Source organism: Cheilinus undulatus, linkage group 19, assembly GCF_018320785.1.
Source record: "Cheilinus undulatus linkage group 19, ASM1832078v1, whole genome shotgun sequence".
Taxonomy (NCBI): Eukaryota; Metazoa; Chordata; class Actinopteri; order Labriformes; family Labridae; genus Cheilinus; species Cheilinus undulatus.
The window spans coordinates 27562140-27584218 of NC_054883.1; the positions used below are offsets into that span (position 1 = coordinate 27562140).

Here is a 22079-nt window from a genome sequence, read left to right on the forward strand (position 1 = left end):
GGTGTATTTAATCTAGTTTCTGTCAAGGTTTAGAGAGGAGATTGCCTCAAAAAACTATTTTTCTGTCATCTGTTATTTTTTAACTGTGGTATTTTTGTGATGCCTTTTATTTCCTTTTTTGAGAATAAAAACCTTTCGTTTGAAAGGGTGCAAGATGTCCTTCAGCTGCCTTAAGAATGCAGTTGTTAAAAAAAAATATTGGATATATTACATGGTATTTCACCTGCAGTGCAGGTGTGGAGACACAGATCACAACACAAACGCAACGAAGTAAAAGAGAAAGATTGTTGTGCTTATTCTAGACAAGATAGACATCTAAAGTTGTGCAAACTGTGAGATTACAACATAGGGAAGGGCCGTAAATGGGCTCTAAGATGGAAAACCTTGTTTCGATATTTTTCAAGTGTGCTATCTGTTTTGATTACTCTACAGGGCTTATATCAATCATCACCAAACTACACAGGGATAATCACACGTTGATCCTGAATACATTTATCCATCAATATCATCACTTTGACACAGCCCACCCCTCTGCCAGTTGAACATTTCGGCCTTTGAATTTTGATTTTTTCCTTCAAAAAACAACTTTAAAACATCCAGCCCCTGCACACCATGCAACCTAGGCTTATGATTTTCAGTCTGCTTATGGATCATCATCAGACCTACAAAAATGCCTCTGGGACTCATGCCCAAATCCCATCAGGAAGTCCTCCAGCTTCATCTCTATTTCAAAATAAGGCATTTTTGATGGTGCCAAATGACTTTAACCTGTTTCAACCTTTGTGTACATCATTCTGTGGTCTTCTACAGTTTCTGGCAAGACAGCAATGACACACTGAACACTCCCACATGCAAACATCTCATTGTAGCACCCCCTACTGGCATCAGGAAGTTACAAAAATGGTTATTTTGTTTTACTGTGCTGAACCTGTAAAGCTCAGATTGTTCAACTGAAGTCCTCAATAACTGTCCACAACACTGACATGTTTGATAAATAGACACCTTACTGGCAAAAGCAAGCATTTCTATATTTACCAAAAATCACAGGAAGTTAACTCCGATGTGAAACGTCTTCACATTTCACATATGTGATCAAGTTCACATTGAAAGGTTAATTTTATCAATCTCCGTTAGCTCCACCTACTGGCAACAGGAAGTGACACAATTGGGCAATTTCTTCATTTGTGTAACTGATTTGAATACAGTAAACTCAGATTTTGATAGAAAACCCTCATTATTTGTCCACTACACCCACACGTCTTGTTAGAGGATGCCCTACTGCAGATGGCAAGCATTTGGATATCTCGCCAATTTGTCAGAAAGTTGGCCTAATTCTGGTATGGAACCTCTGGTTTGCTTAAAATTTCACTTGTGTGTTAAAGGTCTGGCCCTCTACATGGTTTTGCTTTAGCGCCACGTCCTGTAAGTCACCAGTAGCATTTCTTACGTAATACATCCCATTCTCTTTGTATTTTACCCAGTAAATATTGATCCTACCCTGATTACCTCCACATATTAGCATCTTTCTTTGTAAAAATGCCACCTACTGTAGTTTTGAGAAGAGACACCTTGCTCAGAGGTGTCTCTGTCATCCTTCTAATGCACTGGTGACTTCAGCAGGTTCACCAGCCTTACACAGCTTTACCACTTTCCCTGGATTCAACTTTAAGTGCACAAGCATTTTATGCAATATACAAAATTTCTTTGAAGCTGTTTGATTTTGTCTTAGACATGACACTATTTTGACATGATGGAGACAGGTATCATTTCTTTTAATGCATGCAGGTTAATGCAGGTAAAGTGTGGTAGCTGAGCAGAGCTGAGGTTTAAATGATGCAGGAAGAAGAGGACTGAGTGAACGTGTGTCGCCTTCAAATCACGTCTGTAAATCCAAACACTCTAATTATGTATTATGGAGGTTAATGAGCTGAGGAGATGATTGCAAACATTAGCGTCTTTCTCTTCTCTCTCTCTCTTTGGGAGCCAATCAGATTTTTATTGGCCCCTCTCTGGGTGAGTTACACACACGCTGCATCTGTCACACCAGCACAAGCGCACATTCATGTACGCACAATGACAGTAATCAATGTCACGTGTAGAGACACACATAACACAGGAAACAAAATAAATCAATTAGCACTCACATTAACACACAACCACACATATTTGTAACCAGCAGGCGTTGCAGGCACCCTCTCTTTTTTGTATTTTTATGTAAATGTTGTGTTTTTAATTGTCTCAGTGAATTGTCTGCCATCGGGCACAAACACAGGGAGAGAGAGGAGACTGTTAAACATTCATGTGTTTTTGATTTCTGTTCCAGCAGCAAAATATTTGATGTAAAACATGTTTGAGCTGTTTGTTGCTAACACACTTTAACTGACCGGCTTTCCTGGGTTTTATGAATGTTTCATCAAGCACGGCCTAAATACAAGACACTGTACTGAAAGGAGATTTTGACTGGTGTTTTTTGCAATTGACAGACTGTTTTCAAATTCAGCACACATTTTTATCTGTTTTTCAGGTTTTAATGCATGCACAAACTTCTGCAGAACTGCTGAGAACAAGAACCTTTGAATTTCATTCTGTTGCAGTGAGAGGTTACAAACTGAATGCCAACTGAATGGATTTTCCTCCTGGGTCTTTGGAGAGTTTCTTGCACGGATGTTAGATAAACTTCTCTGAATGCATCATGCTGAGTTTGGGTTCCAAACACACCGCTGTGTAATATCTGCTGTATGGCTGTCAGGTCAGTGAGGCTGCAGATGATGCTAACACTTTCTGAAGGTGTGGTCTCACCTGCATGTTAGCTGTGGTCTCTTCGGCCCTCAGAGTGCTTCCTTCATGGTTTATCTCATACACCATGGTGAGAAACCCTGAGGCCAACAGCTGATCCCAGAGCAGTCTCACTTACTGTAGATACAAACTCACAGCACGCATTCATGTGAATGTTTTTCAGTGGTTCGTACTGTAGAAAAAAAAAAAATCTGTGAGTTAGGCTTTATTTTACCCTGTAAACTTTCTGGATTTGACTCTGTTTTGTCCAAAAGAGTGAATTTTTTACTTTTATTTTGCAATAATTTTGTCTGTGGTGCTGCAAATGGCCTGATTTTTGTAGGAAGGTTGTTTTCTTTATATTGAAATTTCAAAATTATTTTTAAAGTACTTTACTTAAATTATATTAAGTATTTTTTTCACATTTTATGTAATTATTTCATTAACTTCAGTCCTGTCCAAAACCACCAAATATTTGAGTATTTGGAGGATTTTAACCCTTTAAGTGCCACTTTGACTGCAAGAAGTCTTAAGAAGTTTTAAAAAAACTGAAACGGAGTTATTTTCTGAACAATAAATGTCATAAGCATAATCCTGGATATATCAAAGGTTTTATGTTTAGTGTTCAATTTAAAATTTAACTCCTTTGTTGACAAAAATATCCACCTACAAAAACTGCTATGAAAATGTTACAGATGAATATTTTCCTCTTTACTTGGCTTGAATGTTTCAATCAACTTAATTCAGAGCAAAACACGCAAAAAATGCAATCATTTTCAGGATTTTATCCCAGAATTTTAAATGCCAGTTTGAATACATGGTGTCACTGTTGTATGAAATCACACATGTGAAAAAATGAGTTATTTTCTGCATAAAACATGATGGGGAACTGGGGTATTTTTTAAAATCCCCCCCACTGTGAAACACAGTGGTGGCAGCATCATGCTGTGGGGATGCACCATTTTTGTCATCAGACCAAAGAACTTTCCTCCATTTGACCATGGAGTCTTCCACATGCCTTTTGGTGAACTCTAGTCCAGATTTGATATGAGTTTTCTTCAACAGTGGCTTTCTCTTTGCCACTCTCCCATAGAGCTTTGACTGGTGAAGAACCTGGAAACCAGTTGTATGCAGAGTTTTACCATCTCAGCTGCTGAAGCTTGAAACTCCTGCAGAGTAGTCATAGGTGTCTTGGTGGTCTCTCACACTAGTCTCCTTCTTGCTTGGACTGATCTAGGCAGATTTGAATTGTGCTTTTGAATTTTGGATTCACAAAAATTCTCTCCAAACAAGCATTTGTAAACTATTTCAATAAATAATAAGAACATTTTGAGAGCTGTATTAAAATTGAGTTTCCCCTGTCCTGTCCCATCATCTGAAATTTCTCATTTCAGCTCATTCAAGTTCATTCAAGAAATTAAATGGCATGTACTCCAGCAACAGATAATAAGAGTGCTCTTAAACACATCACAGTAAACCAGATTGATCAGAGACATGGAGGGCTGCTGTTGTCATGTGATGTGATAGTTGGACGTCTGTTTAAACTTTTACCTGTTTCAAACGTGAAAGTTTGAAGCGGTGAGGAAGAAAATGGCTCTCAGTGCTAGCCGACATGAACTGAAACCACATACAACAGCTGTAGACAATAGCTGCTCCTGTTTCTGCTCCATTTTTTCATTTTTAGTCCTGTACAAGCATGATGGAGAATAAATTCTACATGAAGCTAGATGTGCTCTTTTAATAGTGACCTTCTTTTTAAATCATTTAGTCTTTGGATGTAAGAGGGGGTCAGATTTGACTCCTTCTAACATCTTAAAAGCCTTCTGATGTGTGGCAGAGGGTTTGAAGGTGAGCTTGGTTAAAATGTCTGAAAGAGAGGTGTATATATATTTAATCTGGGTTTATAAGGCAAAGTTATTCAATTACAAGAAGAAATACCATATCTCACTGGGTTATTTCGCTGGCTGTATTTTTAGCTCATAATCAGTAATTTAAAGGAAAAAACAGAAGGAAAAAATGAAATAAAGGAGCCACAGAGCGGGGGAGTGAAGCGTGTGAATCTGGGACATCATACTGCTGTGTGAAATCAGAAACACAGTAACACACATCTAACATGCATCACACTGTTTCTTTGTGTTTGTCCTCTACCAGGAGAAACAGTAGAGGACGTCTCAGAATAAATAAAGATGAGCTGTTGGTGGGTTTGCATGTTAATATCAGACGCTCTCTGAGGAGCTGCACATACTTGCAAAGTTGTTTTTGTCAAAGTGAAATTTTTCTATTTAGAGATTCCTAATTAACACCGTTTACATGCAATGAGATCTAATAGAGTGTGATTTTTACATGAATGGATGCATTTAACAACTGCAGAGGGGTGTACCATGATGTGAGATCACAGTGTAACACTGTTCTGTTGAGCTTTAATGATGCTGGCTCTCTTTTAACCTAGCAAGATCACCTTCAGAACTAACGCTAGGTTAATAACTGATCTGAAACGCTCTATGTTCAGGGATGTGACCAGAATTGGTTGTAAAGGGGTGTCATTTTTATTAATCATTACCTGGAGATGTTCTCTGCCAGCTTATACATCTGCACTTTAATGAGTATGCTGAAGGAAACACATGGACTTATAACGCGATGTTTGTATTGAAACAGAGTAAAGCAATGCGGTTCCATAGACACCTTGCATATAGAGATGGGCAATATAATTGATTCTTAATATATACTGTATCAGTGTATTTTATAATCAGATATTGAAAAGGCCAAACACTAAGTTTAAAGATTCTGAACTGAATTGCTCAGTTTTATGTGTAATTATCATTTTATTCATTTTATTTCATTTAGGAGTATTGACATTTGCAGGTAAATTTCTGTACTCGACATATTTGGGTTGTGTAGAGAAGCATTGATCCTTTCCAGTGCTCACTTTCTTTTTGTTAAAAATGTGACTGAGGATCATTAGAGTTCTTTAATTTTTGATGCCGCCAGTTGTCAAAACAAAGGGGATTTTATCATTTTGAAATTAATATTATTTAGTGTGGAAAATCATGGGAATTGCAGAAATGTTGCCAACCTTTTGAGAGGGGTCTGGCTGCAGACCGCAGATCTCGCCCCCTCTTGCAGACTACAACTGTGAGACGCCACATCTCTCATAGAAGAGGGTTTTTTTAAAAATACAACTTACAAAAAACGAAGTCTGGGCGGTTACATTCATGAAATAACTACTTTGAACATTACTGGCTAATGTTTGTCTAAAGCTATTTCATAACTATTTCATTCGCCTTAGATTTAGCTACATTAGCTTCATAGCTGTTCACTATGAAGCTAACAAAGCTTCATAAGCTTAGCCTTTGCTATGTAAGTTATGTCGTTATAATACCTATGCAGCCATCGTAGCTACTTATCGTAGCTTTGCCTAATAGCTATTATAGCTTTAGCTAAAACTAACAAAGCTAATTTGAGCCATCATTTGCAAAACTACTTCTAAAACAGGTCTAGCTTTGGCAAATATAGCATTATCCAGGGCAGTTAACTTAGCTAAGCTTGAGCTACATTAGTTATGGGGTTATGTTACTTATGTAGCTAACATAGCTTCGGTAGCTTAGAATTAGCTACATAGCTGCATAATCAGCATAACTATGTCGCTTCAGAAGCTTGGAAAGCTGTAGATTTAGCTAAGTTTTGTAGTTATGTTACTATGAAGCTAATGAAGCTTTGACGGCTTAGCCTTAGCTATGTCAGTTATGTGGTTATGTTACCTATGTAGCTTATGTAGTGAACAAGCTTCATCAGCTTTAGATTTAGCTCTGTAACCTATATAGCTTACATAGTAAATGTAGCTTTTGTAGCTTTAGATTTTGCTATGTTAATTGCATAGTTATGTTACTATGAAGCTAATCTATTTTTGTCAGCTTAGCCTTAGCTATGTTAGCTGTGTTAGAGTGTTTTCCATGGAGGATGACCTTTTTCTTCCTGTAAGCAAACTTGATTTGGATTTATTAAACCTTTTTTCATTAGGTTTTGCAGATAAAGTTTATATTTATAACTTTTGGTAGCCTAATCCTTACCTCAACTCTTTTCCTAACCCTAACTGGAACATTAATCCAATTTTATTTTGAAAGTTTAGCATGTATTTCCATCTAGACAGAAGTGGCACCTCACCGCAGTGGTGTGCATGGGTCCTGCAGTCTGCAACCTGACTGCCTTGAAAGACTGTTTTACAGTTTAGACAGTGTATCACAGTTTGTCTCTCATGTTTGATGGTAAAAAGCCCAATACTGGGTGTCTAGGACTTCCTCTTTTTTCTATTAATCATGGCATTTTTGAAAACATTCCGTCATTTCATATAGAAAGAAATGTTGAGTCATAAACCATGTTTCACATGTATCAGCTAAAAATACCAATTTGACAGTACCTTCTGCAAATCAGGGTGGCAAAGGCTACATGACCCAATAACTATTCCAGTGGTTGTCACTGTAAAAGTTTAAAAGTTGTAGTATGGGAATTTTCCCACTGAAAATAAACAAGAAGCACTGACTGACTTGGGTGTCTGTTGGTTTCTGCCTGTGCTTTAAGTGTTATCGCTATGATATGTTAGTCGCTGCATGTTATTGTAGTCTTTTGTTCAAAGCACTTCCAGAAATCACTTTTCCTGCTCATGGCTGACATGGAGCATGCAAGTCAGCTAAACTTCCATCCAGCCATCCTCTTCTTTTTGTCTGAGGCAAGACAATCCAGACATCTTTCTACCCAGCGACATTTTCCAGCTCCTCCTGGGGGGTCAAGAGGCATTCTGAGCAGATGCCTGCACTAGCTTCTTTCACTGCAAAAGAGCAGAGGCTTTTCTCTGGGATCCCTTTGGATGTCTGAGCTCCTCACCCTATCTCTAAGCTCAGACACATTTCTGAGGAATGTCACTTTGACTGCATATATCTGGACTATTATTCTTTTGGTCTCTATAGCCTATTGGTGAAGGCTGGATCGTATCATCTGGTAAATTGAAAGCTTTGCCTTCCAGCTCAGCTCCCTCTTTACCATGAGAGTCTTCTATAAAGCCTGCAAAGGCCATGCTGCACCAATCCATCTGTCACTCTATTCTACCCTCACTCATGAAGGAGAGATGAGAGTTATCTGAACTTTTTTTGCGGAAGTGTTACTTGAGCAGTGACACTGAATATTTTTTGCCATCCCAAGTTTGATTACTTAAACTTATAAACCAGATTTTGAAGCTCAGTGGTGTCGGATAACTGAGGACATTATTGATTTTTCTGTGCAAACAATGAAAAGTCATCCGTGTTTGCTGCAGCCCCATTTAATGATGCGTCATTGCGGTCGATCATACTGGATGTATGATTACATGCTGATTAAAAAATAACTATGACTAGTGTTTTTTATGCTTAGAATATTTTCTGTGATTTTAAGGAAGAATCTAAGTGCATTGCTTCTTAGCTGTTTTGTCTAAAAAAGTGTGAACTTTAACGATTTTAACTGATGGAGCCATGATTCCTGACTTAAGCACATCAATCATTCATGACCTTAGCACTTAGAGATGGATTGCTGCTGACATACATGCATAAACACACACAACACACTGTTGTCTCCTATCTGTCATTACAGACATATCCCTCACCCTGCTATCCACTCTCCTGTCCATCATTTACTCAGCAGTGCTGCGGGTTTATGAGCCTCTAACAGAGTATCAAACCCCACTCCTCTGCTTGTAATGCATGACCTCTGACCTTTCTAATGCATAAAACACTGAAACAGTCCTCAGTTTGTGCTTTCCTGTGCTGACACAGTTGCTCACCGCAGCGTTAAAGAACATAAACTGAACCGGCGTTGCATTTGAGTCCGTGTGACTCTGAATCATGATTTATTTTTAACTCTTGCAGCTGTAATCATCTATATTTATGTTTGCTGACTGATGACTACATTTCCCCCCTGGTGATTTAAGCCTCTCTCTTCCTTTGTGGACATTTTTCTGGACATTTATACAGATAGTGTGATGCCTGTCACTGTTCAGAAACTCATCCTGGCTGTGTGCAGATGGTCAGATCTGTTGAGCGAGAGTGTGACTCATTCAGGATTCAGTGAAGCCACAGAGCAAAAGAATCACAGCTCGTACTCAAACATCACTGCCAGCTCAGACTGGAGATGGTCCAGAGCCGTGTTCATAAGCACTCTGCAGCTTCTGGACCTGCTGTACGAGCCAAACAGCCTCCGCATGCAGAGGACTTTGTTGATTATCAGAGCGAGAACTCAGAGCTCTATGAGGTTTAAAATGCTCTTTTGAATGAGGATGGCACATCTGAGGCACTGGATTAGCATGGAGAGGCATAAAGATTGAATACACCAGTCGTCACATCTACTTTAACCCATATATATTTGCTTTAAAAACATTTCATGTGACAGAGTGGTGAGTTTTTTCAGCTGAATTACAACCCAGATTTCAAAAAAGTTTGGGCACTGTGTAAAATATAAAAAACAATGCAATGAGTTGCAAATCACATTAACTCATTTTATTCATAGTTGAATGCAAATGACATGTTGAAACTGTTGCATTTTACCATTCCATGAAAAATATTTGCTCATTTTGAATTTGATGGCAGCAACACATCTCAAAAAAGTAGGGACAGGGCCAATATGTGTTATCCCAGACATCTGGATGGGAGCATATGTTGTTCTTAAACCTCTATATACTTTTCAGCATTGATAGTTCCTTTCCAGATGTGTAACTTGCCCTTCGCCATGGGCACTAATGCAACCCCATACCATCAGAGATGTAGGGTTTTGAACTGTGCACTGATAACAAGCTGAATGATCCCTTTCCTATTTAGTCCACAGAACATGGTATCCATAATTTCCCCCAAAAAATTCAAATTTTCATTCATCTGACCACAGAACAGTTTTCCATTTTGTCTCAGTTCATTTATAATGAGCTTGTACACCCAGAGAAGACAGCGACGTTTCTGGATTGTGTTCACATATGACTTCTTCTTTGCATGACACAACTTTAGCATTGTGCTGGTTTTCACTATTTAAATTTTTTTTTATAAATCAGTGCGAGAAGTCACCCTTTACATCTGACAGTGGGTTTTAACAAAATTTAAAGCAATAAAAAGTGTAAAAGAGATACTGACTATGACCAATCAGTAGTAAATTAATTGAAAAATACTGTGTTTTTTCATTCCCTGAAAAAGAGTTATTTTGAAAGTACAAGGTTTTGACCCAGTGCCAGTGATTTGTGGATGGCACAGCAAACTGAGTTGACAGACAGTGATTTCTAGAAGTGTTCCTGAGCCCATGGTGTGTTGTCCACTTCAGAATCAAGCCTGTTTCCGCCTGAGGGCCTGAAGATGACAAGCATCTACTTTTGACCTTTGTCCCTAACCCTTGTGCAGGGTTTTTTTCTGTTTGTTTGTTTTTTAAATCTTTTGGTGTTATTATGTACTGTAGATGGTGGGAAAGTCGTTGCAATTTATACACAGAGGAACATATTCCTGAAAATTTTCTACAATTTTAAGGCACAGTTATTCACAGACTGGTGAGGTTCTGCCCTTCTTTACTTCTGAGAGACTCTGCCCTCTAAATTGCGAATTTATACCCAGTCATGTTACTGACCTGATGCCAGTCCTAATTACTTACTTTTAGTTACTTTTACTCTTACTTTTCCAGCCTTTCATTGCCCTGTCTCTACTTTTTGGGATTTGCTGCTGCCATCTAATTCAAAATGATCTAATATTTTTCATGAAATGGTAAAATGTCTCAGTTTCAACATCCTGTATGTTGTTTATTTTCTATTGTGAATGAAACATGGGTTTATGAGATTTGGAAATCACTGAATTTTATTTACATTTTCCACAACGTCCCAACCTTTTTGGAATGTGGGTTGTATTTAAAGACTCAGAAGATGTTTCTTTAAAGTCAAAATTCATAGCACTAACAGAAGAAACTCTACCACATATAAACACCAAAGAAATCTTTTGCAGCACATTCCAAATGGTTGATTTAAACATAGATTTCCCTCTATAAGGCTAATAGATATTTGTAGTTGATGGTTGTTAGGTGTCAGCTGGATTCAGTGCTTTAGATCAGTCCCAAAAATTCCAGGCTGATCCTACCCAAGCCATTGAACCTTGATTAATAAGTTGGCTTTTATAGTTAAATCTTAAAGTACAAGGACTTGTACTGAATTGTGTTCTGAAGTTTTTGCCAGAAAAGTAGATCAAATCTAAAGTCAAATGTAGTTGTGCTGCCATGTCTGACGGGCCACCTTTGACTCCCTTCAAGCCTGACCCAGCCTGGACCCGGGAGAGGGTGATGGGATCTTGGCCCATCCTGGTTCCAGGCTGCATGGCATGTCAGAGGCTTAGGTTTAGGCAGAGAATATAACTGGAGAATCTCCAGTCAGATTTCAAGTGGGTCCATGCCACTGCTAGCCAGCCCTTTAGGCAGACCTCTAACCTCTTGAGACCCATAAACATTTTCTCTTCTTATGATTGGATAAAATAAACTCATCATAGGACTTCTGTTTAAAATGAGGAGACTGGTTTACACTGGTACATTCACAGAGGAGGTGCTTTTGTGTTTATCCTTTTAAATAAATAAATGAAACAATGCAAAGTGCACACAGAACAGTTGTGAAGCCTTGTTTGCCTTGGGCTTTGCCTCAAAGGGTGCATTCAAGTCATTATGCTGCAAAAAAGGATGAGCTGTAAACAGTAGGGCTTTAAAGAATACTACATAACTCCTTTGTATGGGGGGGGGGGTTGAATCTGAATGAGATTTGTAGTGAACAATCCTCAGAATGTATTTTCACTTTGACTTTATTAAACATATCAGTGCAGGTCTGAAACACCTCTGCTTTTCCTCTCCTGATCTCTGCAGAGCTTCTCGTAGCTCCGCCACTCATAGATCTGCACAGTTCCAACTCCTGATGAACTCACAGTGTTACTTTCACACCTTTGCATGAATACGTATGATTTATTAGAATTTATAAAACACTAGTCAGTGTCTTTTTAGCTTTTATTTGATGGATGTGATGCAGTTGAATTGTTTACATGTTGTCCATTTGATCAACACTTGTCTGCTCATGTAGATTAAAAATCTTAGTGGTTAAAAACCCTCAAGATTGAAACCTAAATGAGCCTCAACTCTCACTATGAATCATTATTAGTCTCACTGTTGAGTTTACAGTCTAAAGGTAGTCAGCAGTGTCCGCTATGGGGGAGGGTCAGCCTGTTGTGTGATCAGTATTGATCTCTCAGAGCTTGTGCTCCCAGCCTAATGTGTCTTTGTTACATCTGAGTGTTAGAGGGAATGTGCAGCATGCTTGCATGTTATATCAGCATGTGTTGATTGTTGACTAGCTTATGTTGGAAGTGATCTCCCTGCAGAGAGTGCATCCAGATCATAAATCCATGCAGCTGAATTGTAAACTCTTCCTCTGTATTGTTTGTATTCATGATGCAGCAGGTGATTATTAGTCAAACAGGTCACGAGAGCGAGGGGTCAAGGGCAGCAGCAGCTCGGAGCACAGCGGCGTGAAATTACATGTCATACTAATAACAACTGTGTCAGCCAATGAGAGCACACGCTTAACTTCACAGAACGATCGGTTAATGATCGCTGTGTTAACACTGCTTTATTGTGCGTTCACTCAGGCTTTTTATCTGCAGCTGCATCATTTGTCTTCTGCATCAACCTAACCAAATGTATTTGTTTAATTCAGTCCAAAATATCTGATTGCTCTTATTTCAAGCCACATTGTCTTGATGAATCTAGAAAATCTTCATATTTAAAGATTTACAAAGGCAAGAACAAGGCCTGAATTGCTTATCATATCAAGTGAGTTACTTCTGATTTAAGAAACTCAAAAAGAGAATTTAGCTTGCTGAACTGGATAATTGTTACTCATTCTAGGCAATAAAATGCTTCTTCTGCATATGGAGAAATTTTATGTGAAATCAGACGATTGCTCCTGTGATATAAGCTTGTAGTATATTAAAAATGACTTCCGTATCAAATTATTGTTTGGTGCTGGGTCTTTAAAATGTCAGAAAATCAGAAATCTTTGGTCAGCATTACAGTAAAAATACCCTTAAATGTATTGCTTTAATCAACAACTCCATTATATTCAGTGTCCAGAGAAAGAACAAAAATATTCACATTTGTCAAGCTGTTTTACTTTTATAAAATATTTATATTTCTTTCTTTGCATTAAAGATGTGAGTTATTTCATAGTCAACTTACTGAATTAACTCTCACTCTAGTCACTCTTTTATTTTGGGTACAAGTAAAAATAGTCAATGTGTATGCTAGTGTACTAATATAAATGCTTATTAAGTATTTGTCTGTGGTGAGCAGTGTGAATCTGTTGTTTTTCACATAGATATTTAAACCCCACAATAATAGGAAGTGTGAGTGGTCAGAGTGGTGTTTTGTTAGAGAATGCTGCCCTCTGGTGGTTCCTCTGAGTGTTGCAACAGTGAGGCACAGCAATGCATCGATTGCTGGAGTAGCTATTGTTTAAAAACACATTATATCTTTATTGGCATAATTCCCCTTAAACTGATTCAGATACCAGAACATTTAAGTCCTCCTTTGATACTCACAGCATCACATGATGCCATGGAAGACCTCAACAGAACCTCCTATCTCAGCTGTAGTAAAGAAAATCTTTTTTCTTTTCAGAATGATTGTGTTTATTTTGGTAATGTTGATAGCACTGATAAAATGTTGTTTCTGTTGCAGGTTATGGACACTCTCTCCAAACTGTCTCACACAGCCACAGCTCAGCAGACTGGAATCAGGTACAACCATGTGAATTTATATATTACTTTACAATGACACTGGATTTACAGATATTTCACTTTAAATTTCAAATTCATTAAAATAGAATAAAATATGGCTCAATTCATGTCTGTTTGTGTTTTCAGGCCGTTTCCGTCAGAGGAGAGTGTTGAAGACGAAGACATTTATAACCACCTGGAGGACCTCATAGAGTATTATTATTATTATTTTTTTTAACATATTTACTGTTTTAACGATGCTAACATTGGCAAACTTTAGTGATTTATCCAAAAAACCAAAACAACAACAACAAAAGATTTATTTTCAGACTTCAACTGCTTGGTCTGAGTGACAGCACAGTGGATAGTGCTGTGCATCAGAGTGCTCTGTAGGTTTCCTATATACTGCAATTTTACTCCATTCTTCTTTGCAAAATAGCTCAAGCTCTGTCAGGTTGCACAGAGATCGGCAATAATGGCCTTTTCAATTCCAGCCACAATTTCTACAGTGGATTGAGGTCTGGGTTTAGATCCAGCCTCTCCAGAACATTCACCTTGTTGTCTTTAAACCATTTCTGTGAAGCTTTCTCTGTATGCTTAGGGTCATTGTTTTGCTGGATAATAAATCTTCCCTCAAGCTGTAGTTCTCTTGCAGACTGAATAAGATTGTCCTTCAGAATTTATTTTGCCAAATTCATTTTACCCTCTACCTTTACGAACCTTCCAGGGCCAACTGCCCAAAAGCATCCCTGCAGCATGATGCTGCCACCACCATGCTTCACATTGGGGATGGTGTGTTTGTGGTGATGTGCAGTGATTGGTGTCTGCCTCACTTAGCGTCTTGTCTCATGGCCATAAAGCACCATTTTGGTCTCTTTTTTATGGTTCAGTATATGTTAGCTGCTTACTTATTTATTAGGTCCACAATAACTAGCTGAAATAGTAGATGTCACCATCTACTCAGCTGTTTCTAGTGGAAACACTTTGATCCATCAAGGACTGGTGCAGACATTACATCTATTTTTACTGCTGCAGGATGAATGCATCTACTAGAGACATTCCAAAAACTTTTTTGTGTATTTAAACACATAAGAGCCCTGGCTGCGATCATGTTAGCACAGACGCTTAGGTTCGGTCTGTAATTGGCTCAGATGTGAATACAGAGAACAGGCCTGTGGCTACACGTATAAAGGTCTCTACTTCAGTGTGAGCGTGAGCCTCTTTCAGCTGTGGATTAAGTGTTGGCCCTGACTAACAGGATTCACAGCATCATATTTAAATCCACTTGTGTGATTTTTTTTTTTCTGTAGTAAAAAAGCTGTTAATTCCTCACAGTCAGACACCTCAGCTTTCATATATGAGGTTATCAAAATGTTGGATACTTTGATAACTTTCAGTACAAATTGTCTCAGACACACAATTTGTCCTTAGAGTAAATAGCTTTTAGGATGTTTATTTTTCACCAGGCATCAATACATATTTGATATTAAAAAAATAATTTTTCCTGTGTTCTGCAGTGAGAAGGGTGTGGAGGATGAGGAGGATCTGTATGACTGCGTGTATGATGATGAAGAAGGAGGAGAAATCTACGAGGACCTGATGAAGACTGAAGCTCTCCCTCCTCCAGTCAGTCCTCTTCTCTACTCCTTTTCTCCCAATGACTCCACAAAATACCTGTTCAGATGATAAAGTAGTTCGATGTTTAGTGAAATACTGGCTTTACTCTCATTTCTTAATAAATTTTATTCAATTCAATCAATTCAACAGCTTTATTAATCCCTCAAGGGGCAACTGGTTCAGAGCAGCTTGTACATAAAAACATAGATAAAAACACAGTGACAAAGACAGCAGTAGTAAGTGTAAGCTAAAACACACAATAAGACCTAAAAGAGTAAATCTAGTTTAATCTAGTTAGGAGATGATTGGCTTAGCTCAGCATTAACCCTGGAGGCCAGCTTTTCTCTGCTTCAAAACTGACATGAAAACTTTTGGTTCTGTTGGAGGTCACATGTTTGACTCTTTTTTCAGCCATTTTCTTTTTTCTAACAGTTTCAATCCAGTGGCTTAAATTATAACCTATAAGTCTGTAAAAAATAAAATAAAATGAATCTTGCCCCCTTAACTAGTTTTTGTAAAAGCAATTTATTAAACACAGTTGGATGTGTTCAACCTAACAGTGAAATTCACTTAAACCTATGTGAGCTGAGAAACTCTCCTCACTTCCTGAAGCTGCAACATCAAGCTACACAAACTCCATTAAACAAGCAATTAGATTGGATCAGATTACATATAATGAGGTAAATTTATATTTGATTTCATAAGATTAGATAGCATTGCATTAGACTATGTTAGATTAGAAATGTTCTGTGTCAAGAGAGAGAATTGGCATTAGGCAGTGTGCAGAGAAAGCCCACTAAATTCATACAAGATGGGTCAGCATGAAAATACATAAAGTAATGAATTAAATACAATAAAACACATTCACAATGCATACATTTGTAAGAAAATCATATTTAAAAATAAAACACCAAAGGTTCAAGATATCTAAAAGAAATTTATAAAAGGGTTTAACAATTCAGTAGTTTGTGTCATCCTGCATACAGACACATTTTCTGTCAGATTTTACACCAAATTATTCCCTGTTTAGACACATTACAGAACATTCAGAAAGCTTTCAGATCCCCTTCTCTTTTTAATTTTTCTTATGTTGCAGCCTGATGCTACAGTCCAAAAAAGTATTTTTAATGTCATTAATCCACACTCATTACCCCACCATGACAAAGTGAAAACAGATTTTTAGAAATGTTTGTAAATCTATTGAAGTAAAAAAAGTGAAATTACACATTGATGTAAATATTCAGAATTTTGGTTAAAAAAAAGCACTTGAAATTTAGCTCAGGTTCCTCCCATTTCTCTTGAGTTTTGCTGAGATGTTTCTACACCTTGATTGAAGTCTACCTGTGGTAATTGAAGTTGATTTTACATGATTCAGAAACACACCTACAACTCTATAGAAGGCGTCACAGCTGACAATACATATTAGAATAAAAACCAAGCCATGAGGTCAAAGGCTCCTATCTCTGAGCTCAGCGACAGGATTTTTGCAAGGCATAGATCTGGGGAAGGCTGGAATCAATTTCTGAAAGTTCCCAAGAGCACAGTAGCCTCCATAATCCTCCAAATGAGGAGGTCCAGGACCAGGACTCTTCCAAGAGCTGGTCGCCCGGCCAAACCAAGCAATCAGGGAAAAAGACCTTAGTTAGAGAGGAGAGCAAGAACTCAATGGTCATTTTGACTGAGCTCCAGGGATCCTGTGTGGAGATGGGACAAAGTTCCAGAAGGACAACAATCACTGCAGTCCTCCTTCAGTATGGGCTTATGGAGGAGTGTCTAAATGAAAGCCCCTCCTCAGTGCAAAACACACGAGAGCCCCTTGGAGTTTGCAAAACACTCCAAATTGATATATATCTGTATATCCATATAAATATATATATATTGAATTTCCCTTCAGGGTTAAATAAAGTTCTTGTATTGTATTGTATTGTAAATAAAAAGCCAAGCCCATCTCCACACAGAGTGACCATCAGGGTCTTGGTCACCTCTCTTACTAAGACCCTTCTTTCCTCATCGCTCAGTTTGGCTGGGCGACCAGATCTGTGACGAGTCCTGGTGACACCAAACTTCTTCCTGAGTGTAGATTAATGAGAATAAAGTTGATTTTTTTTGATTGAGTGTAGCATCAGGCTAGAACATAGAAAAAACAAAATAAGTAAAGGGGGTCTGAGTACTTTCTGGACTGCACTGTATGTGTTCTCTTTTGTTTTCGTCTGTTTAGTGCAATATAGGATCATACAAATGCTTTGATTTATGTACTTATATTGCAATTAGGAGTTAATTTATAATATTAGAGATAGTGATGATTTTTTTGAAAGAGGTTATTGTTGCTGGAATCTGTATTTGTGAAATAAGATATGTGTGTAAATGATGCTGCCTACATGAATCTGTAAGCTACAGTATTTCTTTTTAACAGATATTTTGGAAATTAATATGTATGTAGTCCCACCTCAGGTTGAAAATTAATTTTGTCATCTATTTGATTTAAGTAAATGGTTTAGCCATTTGTCCTACCATTACTTTGAATAAAGCTGACGATGTATGCAGCATGGGTCCGACCTTGCTTATAGAGCTCAACAGAAACATCTGGTTCAAGACCTAACAATCTATCCTTGTGTTTGTCTGTGTGGGTTTGTGTATATGTGTGATTTTGTGTGCATCCAGGCCTTTCAGAAGCAGGCAGAGACTGACATCAGGAGCTGCTGTCTAACAGAGATCAAACAGACGGAGGAGAAATACACTGAGACCCTGGAGTCTATAGAGAAGGTAAAGACAGGGCTCATTATCATGCCTTCATCTTAACACTGTGGCTCCAAATTTAACACTTTATGCATTAAAGGTGACATATTTTCTCAGAGGTCCTCAAAACATGCCTGTGGAGTTTGTTGCTGAAAAAACACTCCAGTATTGAATTTTTGCATGTCTAAAACCCCCTCTATTTCAGCCCTGCTCAGAACAAGCTGTTTCTGTGTCTGTGGCTTTATATGTTAATGAGCTGTCTGACTCCGCCCCTGACCACACCCCTCTCAGGAAATGGATGCAGCACTCCTGATGTTACAGGCCTTTTTATCCAAAGTTCAGGACCTGACTGACATCTATCTCCCAGACCATAGTCAGCAGGGTAACCCACTGAGCTATCCAGCATCTCAGCTGGTAGCTGAGAGGAGGATCAGTAGAGGAGGGTGGATCTTTCCTCCAAGTGGGGAAGGGCCAACCAAATCTGGGGGTGGGTGCTTATGCTCGTGGCAAGGTCACTAGGTGTAAAATCTGAGAATGGCTTGTTTCAGCACACATTTTCTGAAAGGTGGAGAAAGAGAGGGGGAAAGGGAATGGATTTTTCTGGTATTTGAGGGGACTGTGGACAGGCCAGGGGCTCATATTTGTGTTAGAAAAGCCTGAAAAAGGGATTTTTGCATAATATGTCCCCTTTAAATTGCTGCAGTGCTTCTATACATAGTATGCAGAATTGAAATGACTACAGTTAAAGTCTGTAAGCAGAGAAAAAGCGGCAGAACTAATCAGCTGTGATGCATTCCTGAAACCTATCTGTGGTCACTTGAGGACAACTTAAATTAATATTTGCCAATAAACAGACATCTTTGTGCTTGTGCAGCTAAAAATCCTCATTCTAAAATTGCTGTCAGACTGCAAACAAAGCCAACATGCAGAAAAGGAAGACTGGAAGTCCCTTTAAGATAACCACAGGCCCCACCAGACACACAGAAATGTCAGCTGTCTATGGCCTAAGCCCAATCTCCATGCTCACAGACTCACTAACTTTGAGGCTTGTTGTGTGTGTGCTCAGTGTCGCTCCACTGTCGCATCATTAGGTTTGTGTTGACTAATTAAAAAAAAAAAATACACAGCCAAATTACACACTTTCCAAGACTCACAAATCTGCAGACTTGACTGTGAGGACTCAGAGTTCATTGTGACCTTGGTGAAGTAATTTTCTAGTTCCATCATAAAGGACACAAATAATTTTTTTCATTATTATTATTATTATTTTTTTTATTATTATTATTATTGTTATTATTATTATTATTATTATTAGTAGTAGTAGTATCAAACCCACCATGAACAAATGCAAAAAACCTGCAGCATTATTCAATATAGAGACTAACATGTATAGTGCACATAAAAAGTATGCACCCCCTTGGCTGTTTAACACCTTTAATGATTTTTTGAATTAGTCATGGCCAATATAACTTTACTTATTTCACCAAGAAAAAAAAATCTATAATTTCAAAGTGAAACAGATATCTACAAAGTAATGTGAATCAGTTTGAATCACAGCACTGAGTCTGTGTGAATAGGTCTCAATCAGGCTTGCACATCTGGACACTGCAGTTTTACGTCATTCTTCTTTGCAAGACTGCTTAATCTCAGGTTGCACAGAGATCCAGCATGAACAGCCCTTTTTAAGTCCCTGCACAAATTTTCTATTGGATAAAGGTTTGTGCTTTGACTTGGCCACCCCAGAACATTCACCTTGTTGTCTTGAAACCATTTCTGTGTAGCTTTTTCTGCATGCTTCAGGTCATTGTCTTTCTGGATAATCGTTTTTTTCTCCCAAGTTGTACATCTCTTTTAGACTGAGTAGGTTTGTCCTCCAGGATCTTCCTATATCTTGCTGCATTTATTTTGGCTTTACCTTTAAAAGCATTCCAAGGCTGACTGCTGAGAAGCATCTCCACAGCATAATGCTGCCACCACCATGCTTCATAGCGGGAATGGTGTGTTTGTGGTGACATGTGTATTTGGCGTGTGCCAGCCAGACCAAAGAACTGTCTCCCGCTTGACCATGGAGTCTCCCACATGCCTTTGGTTAACTCTAGTCGAGATTTAATATGAATTTTCTTCAACAGCTGCTTTTCTCTTTGCAACTGTACCACAAATCTTTGACTAGTTGCTGAAGCTTGTAACTCCTTCAGAGTAGTCAAAGGTGTCTTGGTGGCCTTCCTTACTAGTCTCCTTCTTGCACGGTCACTCAGTTAGTGAGGACGGCCTGATCTAGGAAGATTTAACCATGCGCCATATTTCTTCTATTTCTTAATGATGGTTTTAATTGACGTCTCGGGGGATTTTCAGAGCCTTGAATTTGTTTTTTTTGTATCCAAAACCCCTGACTTACACTTTTCAATGATCTTTTCTCTGAGTTGCTTGGGTGTTCCTTTCCTCATGGTGTAATGGTAACCAGGAATCCTGATTAACCAGTGACTAACCATGATTGATTTATTAAACCAGTAAAAGAGTAAAACGTCCAAGTGGGTGAAATTTTTTTAAAGGGCCTGTATTTATTCTTTCAATGCGTCTAATTTTGTAAGAGTAGCTTCTCTCTTTTTAAGATTGTCTTATAACCAAAGCACTTGTGCTACAACTTTATGTTATAGTTCAGTCATGATTCAGTTGATATGTGATCTCTTTGGCTAAATTAAATTACTTACTTCAAGCCCATTTTTCAGCTCAGTCTCCCTGAAAGCAGAATACAACCTGTTCTTATCTTGGAAATATGAAACCTTGTTTTTATACAGCTTTCTGTCAGATTCTCATATTTATGGACTTAATCAAAAGAACAAAAATGCATTTTTATAACTTTTAATGAAATAGAAATCCATTTGAAATACCTGGACATCAACTGTTTACCTTTAACATTTCCCATAATCTGAGTTATCGACTGTAGTTAATCACTACTGTAAATGAAGTTAACTTTCTAAACAGAGCTGTGGAAATTTGTGTCCTTATCACATAGATTAAAAGAAATGATGATGAAAAAAATAATGAGTTCAGTGACAAATCTGTGCTCCCAGAAAGCAGTAATAGAGAGGAAATATATTTTTTATTATTTTTAAATTAGCTGTGGGTTATAAGTGATCCCAGCAGAGGAAACTGAAGTTCAAACTGAAGAGAAGCTGTTTGTTAGATGTTTTCTTCCTGGCCTGAACTTTCACTGTACTGTAGGCGTCCCCCCCCCCACTTCACCTCACGTCTGTAGAAGGAGCGCTGTAGATTTCCCAGCGGACTCTCTCTGTAGATGACTTTGGATATGAAGTGTTCGTGGACTTTAGTTTGCGTTCTTCGCTCCTCTGAGATGTGGAGGTGAGAGAGTTTCTGAGAGGAAATCATTAAAGTCTGAAAATGAGATTATTGTGGCGACACACAGTCTGCTTGTTTCTGCTGACTGCAGCTCTTTTAAAGTCGGCTCTATGATATAATAACTTCCCTGAAAATGACTTTCTTCCTCTCACTGCACAGGGGACGAGCCACACTCACCTCCCCCCTCTCTGTTCTCTCTCCGCAGCACTTTATGACGCCCCTCGCCATGTTTCTAACCTTGGCAGAGATGGAGAAGATGTTTGTGAACATACCGGTAAGTCTTTGTGTTGTGTTGCCAACTCTTTGGAAGTCTCTCCACTTCAGCAGCTTCAGCAGATATTTTCAAGAAGGAGCTTAAGATGCATCTTTTCAGACTGGTTTTGAATATCTATACCTGTAGTACTCAACCTGATTCTACCATAGAGCCATAGTGTCTGAAAAATTATTTTGTGAGAGCCACGATCCAAAAGCAGGAGCAGGGGTTAAGTTAGGTAGACCCCAAGTCCAGTAAACAAGGAATTGGTGAATTACTGTGTGGTTAAATGGGATGCAATAGGCAGAAAAGTGTCTATATAGGCTACTGTAGTGTCAGAAAGATTGATATACCACTAAAGTTTAGTCTGGCCTAAGACTCGCCACATGTTAGGTTGTCCCACGTTTGAGCTATTAGATGCTTTTCAAAGAGCTGATGAATTATGATTGGCTGTTTTATACCTCACGTTTTGACGCTTGCTGTAGTTCTCTGGCTTTATTAACTTAAAACACTTTGAACATCATGGGATCACAGGGGATCCCAAGTGACAG

At 38.4% G+C, this 22079-nt stretch overlaps 1 protein-coding gene across 1 annotated transcript in view; it reads left to right on the top strand.

The window, feature by feature from the left end:
* LOC121527362 (guanine nucleotide exchange factor VAV3) overlaps positions 1 to 22079 on the top strand; it is a 159075-nt gene that overhangs the window by 67892 nt on the left and 69104 nt on the right. The window contains exons 3-7 of the mRNA XM_041814298.1: positions 13528 to 13586; positions 13713 to 13778; positions 15083 to 15191; positions 17844 to 17945; positions 21481 to 21549. Coding sequence (XP_041670232.1) covers positions 13528 to 13586; positions 13713 to 13778; positions 15083 to 15191; positions 17844 to 17945; positions 21481 to 21549 — 405 coding nt within the window. The remainder of the gene's footprint in view (positions 1 to 13527; positions 13587 to 13712; positions 13779 to 15082; positions 15192 to 17843; positions 17946 to 21480; positions 21550 to 22079) is intronic.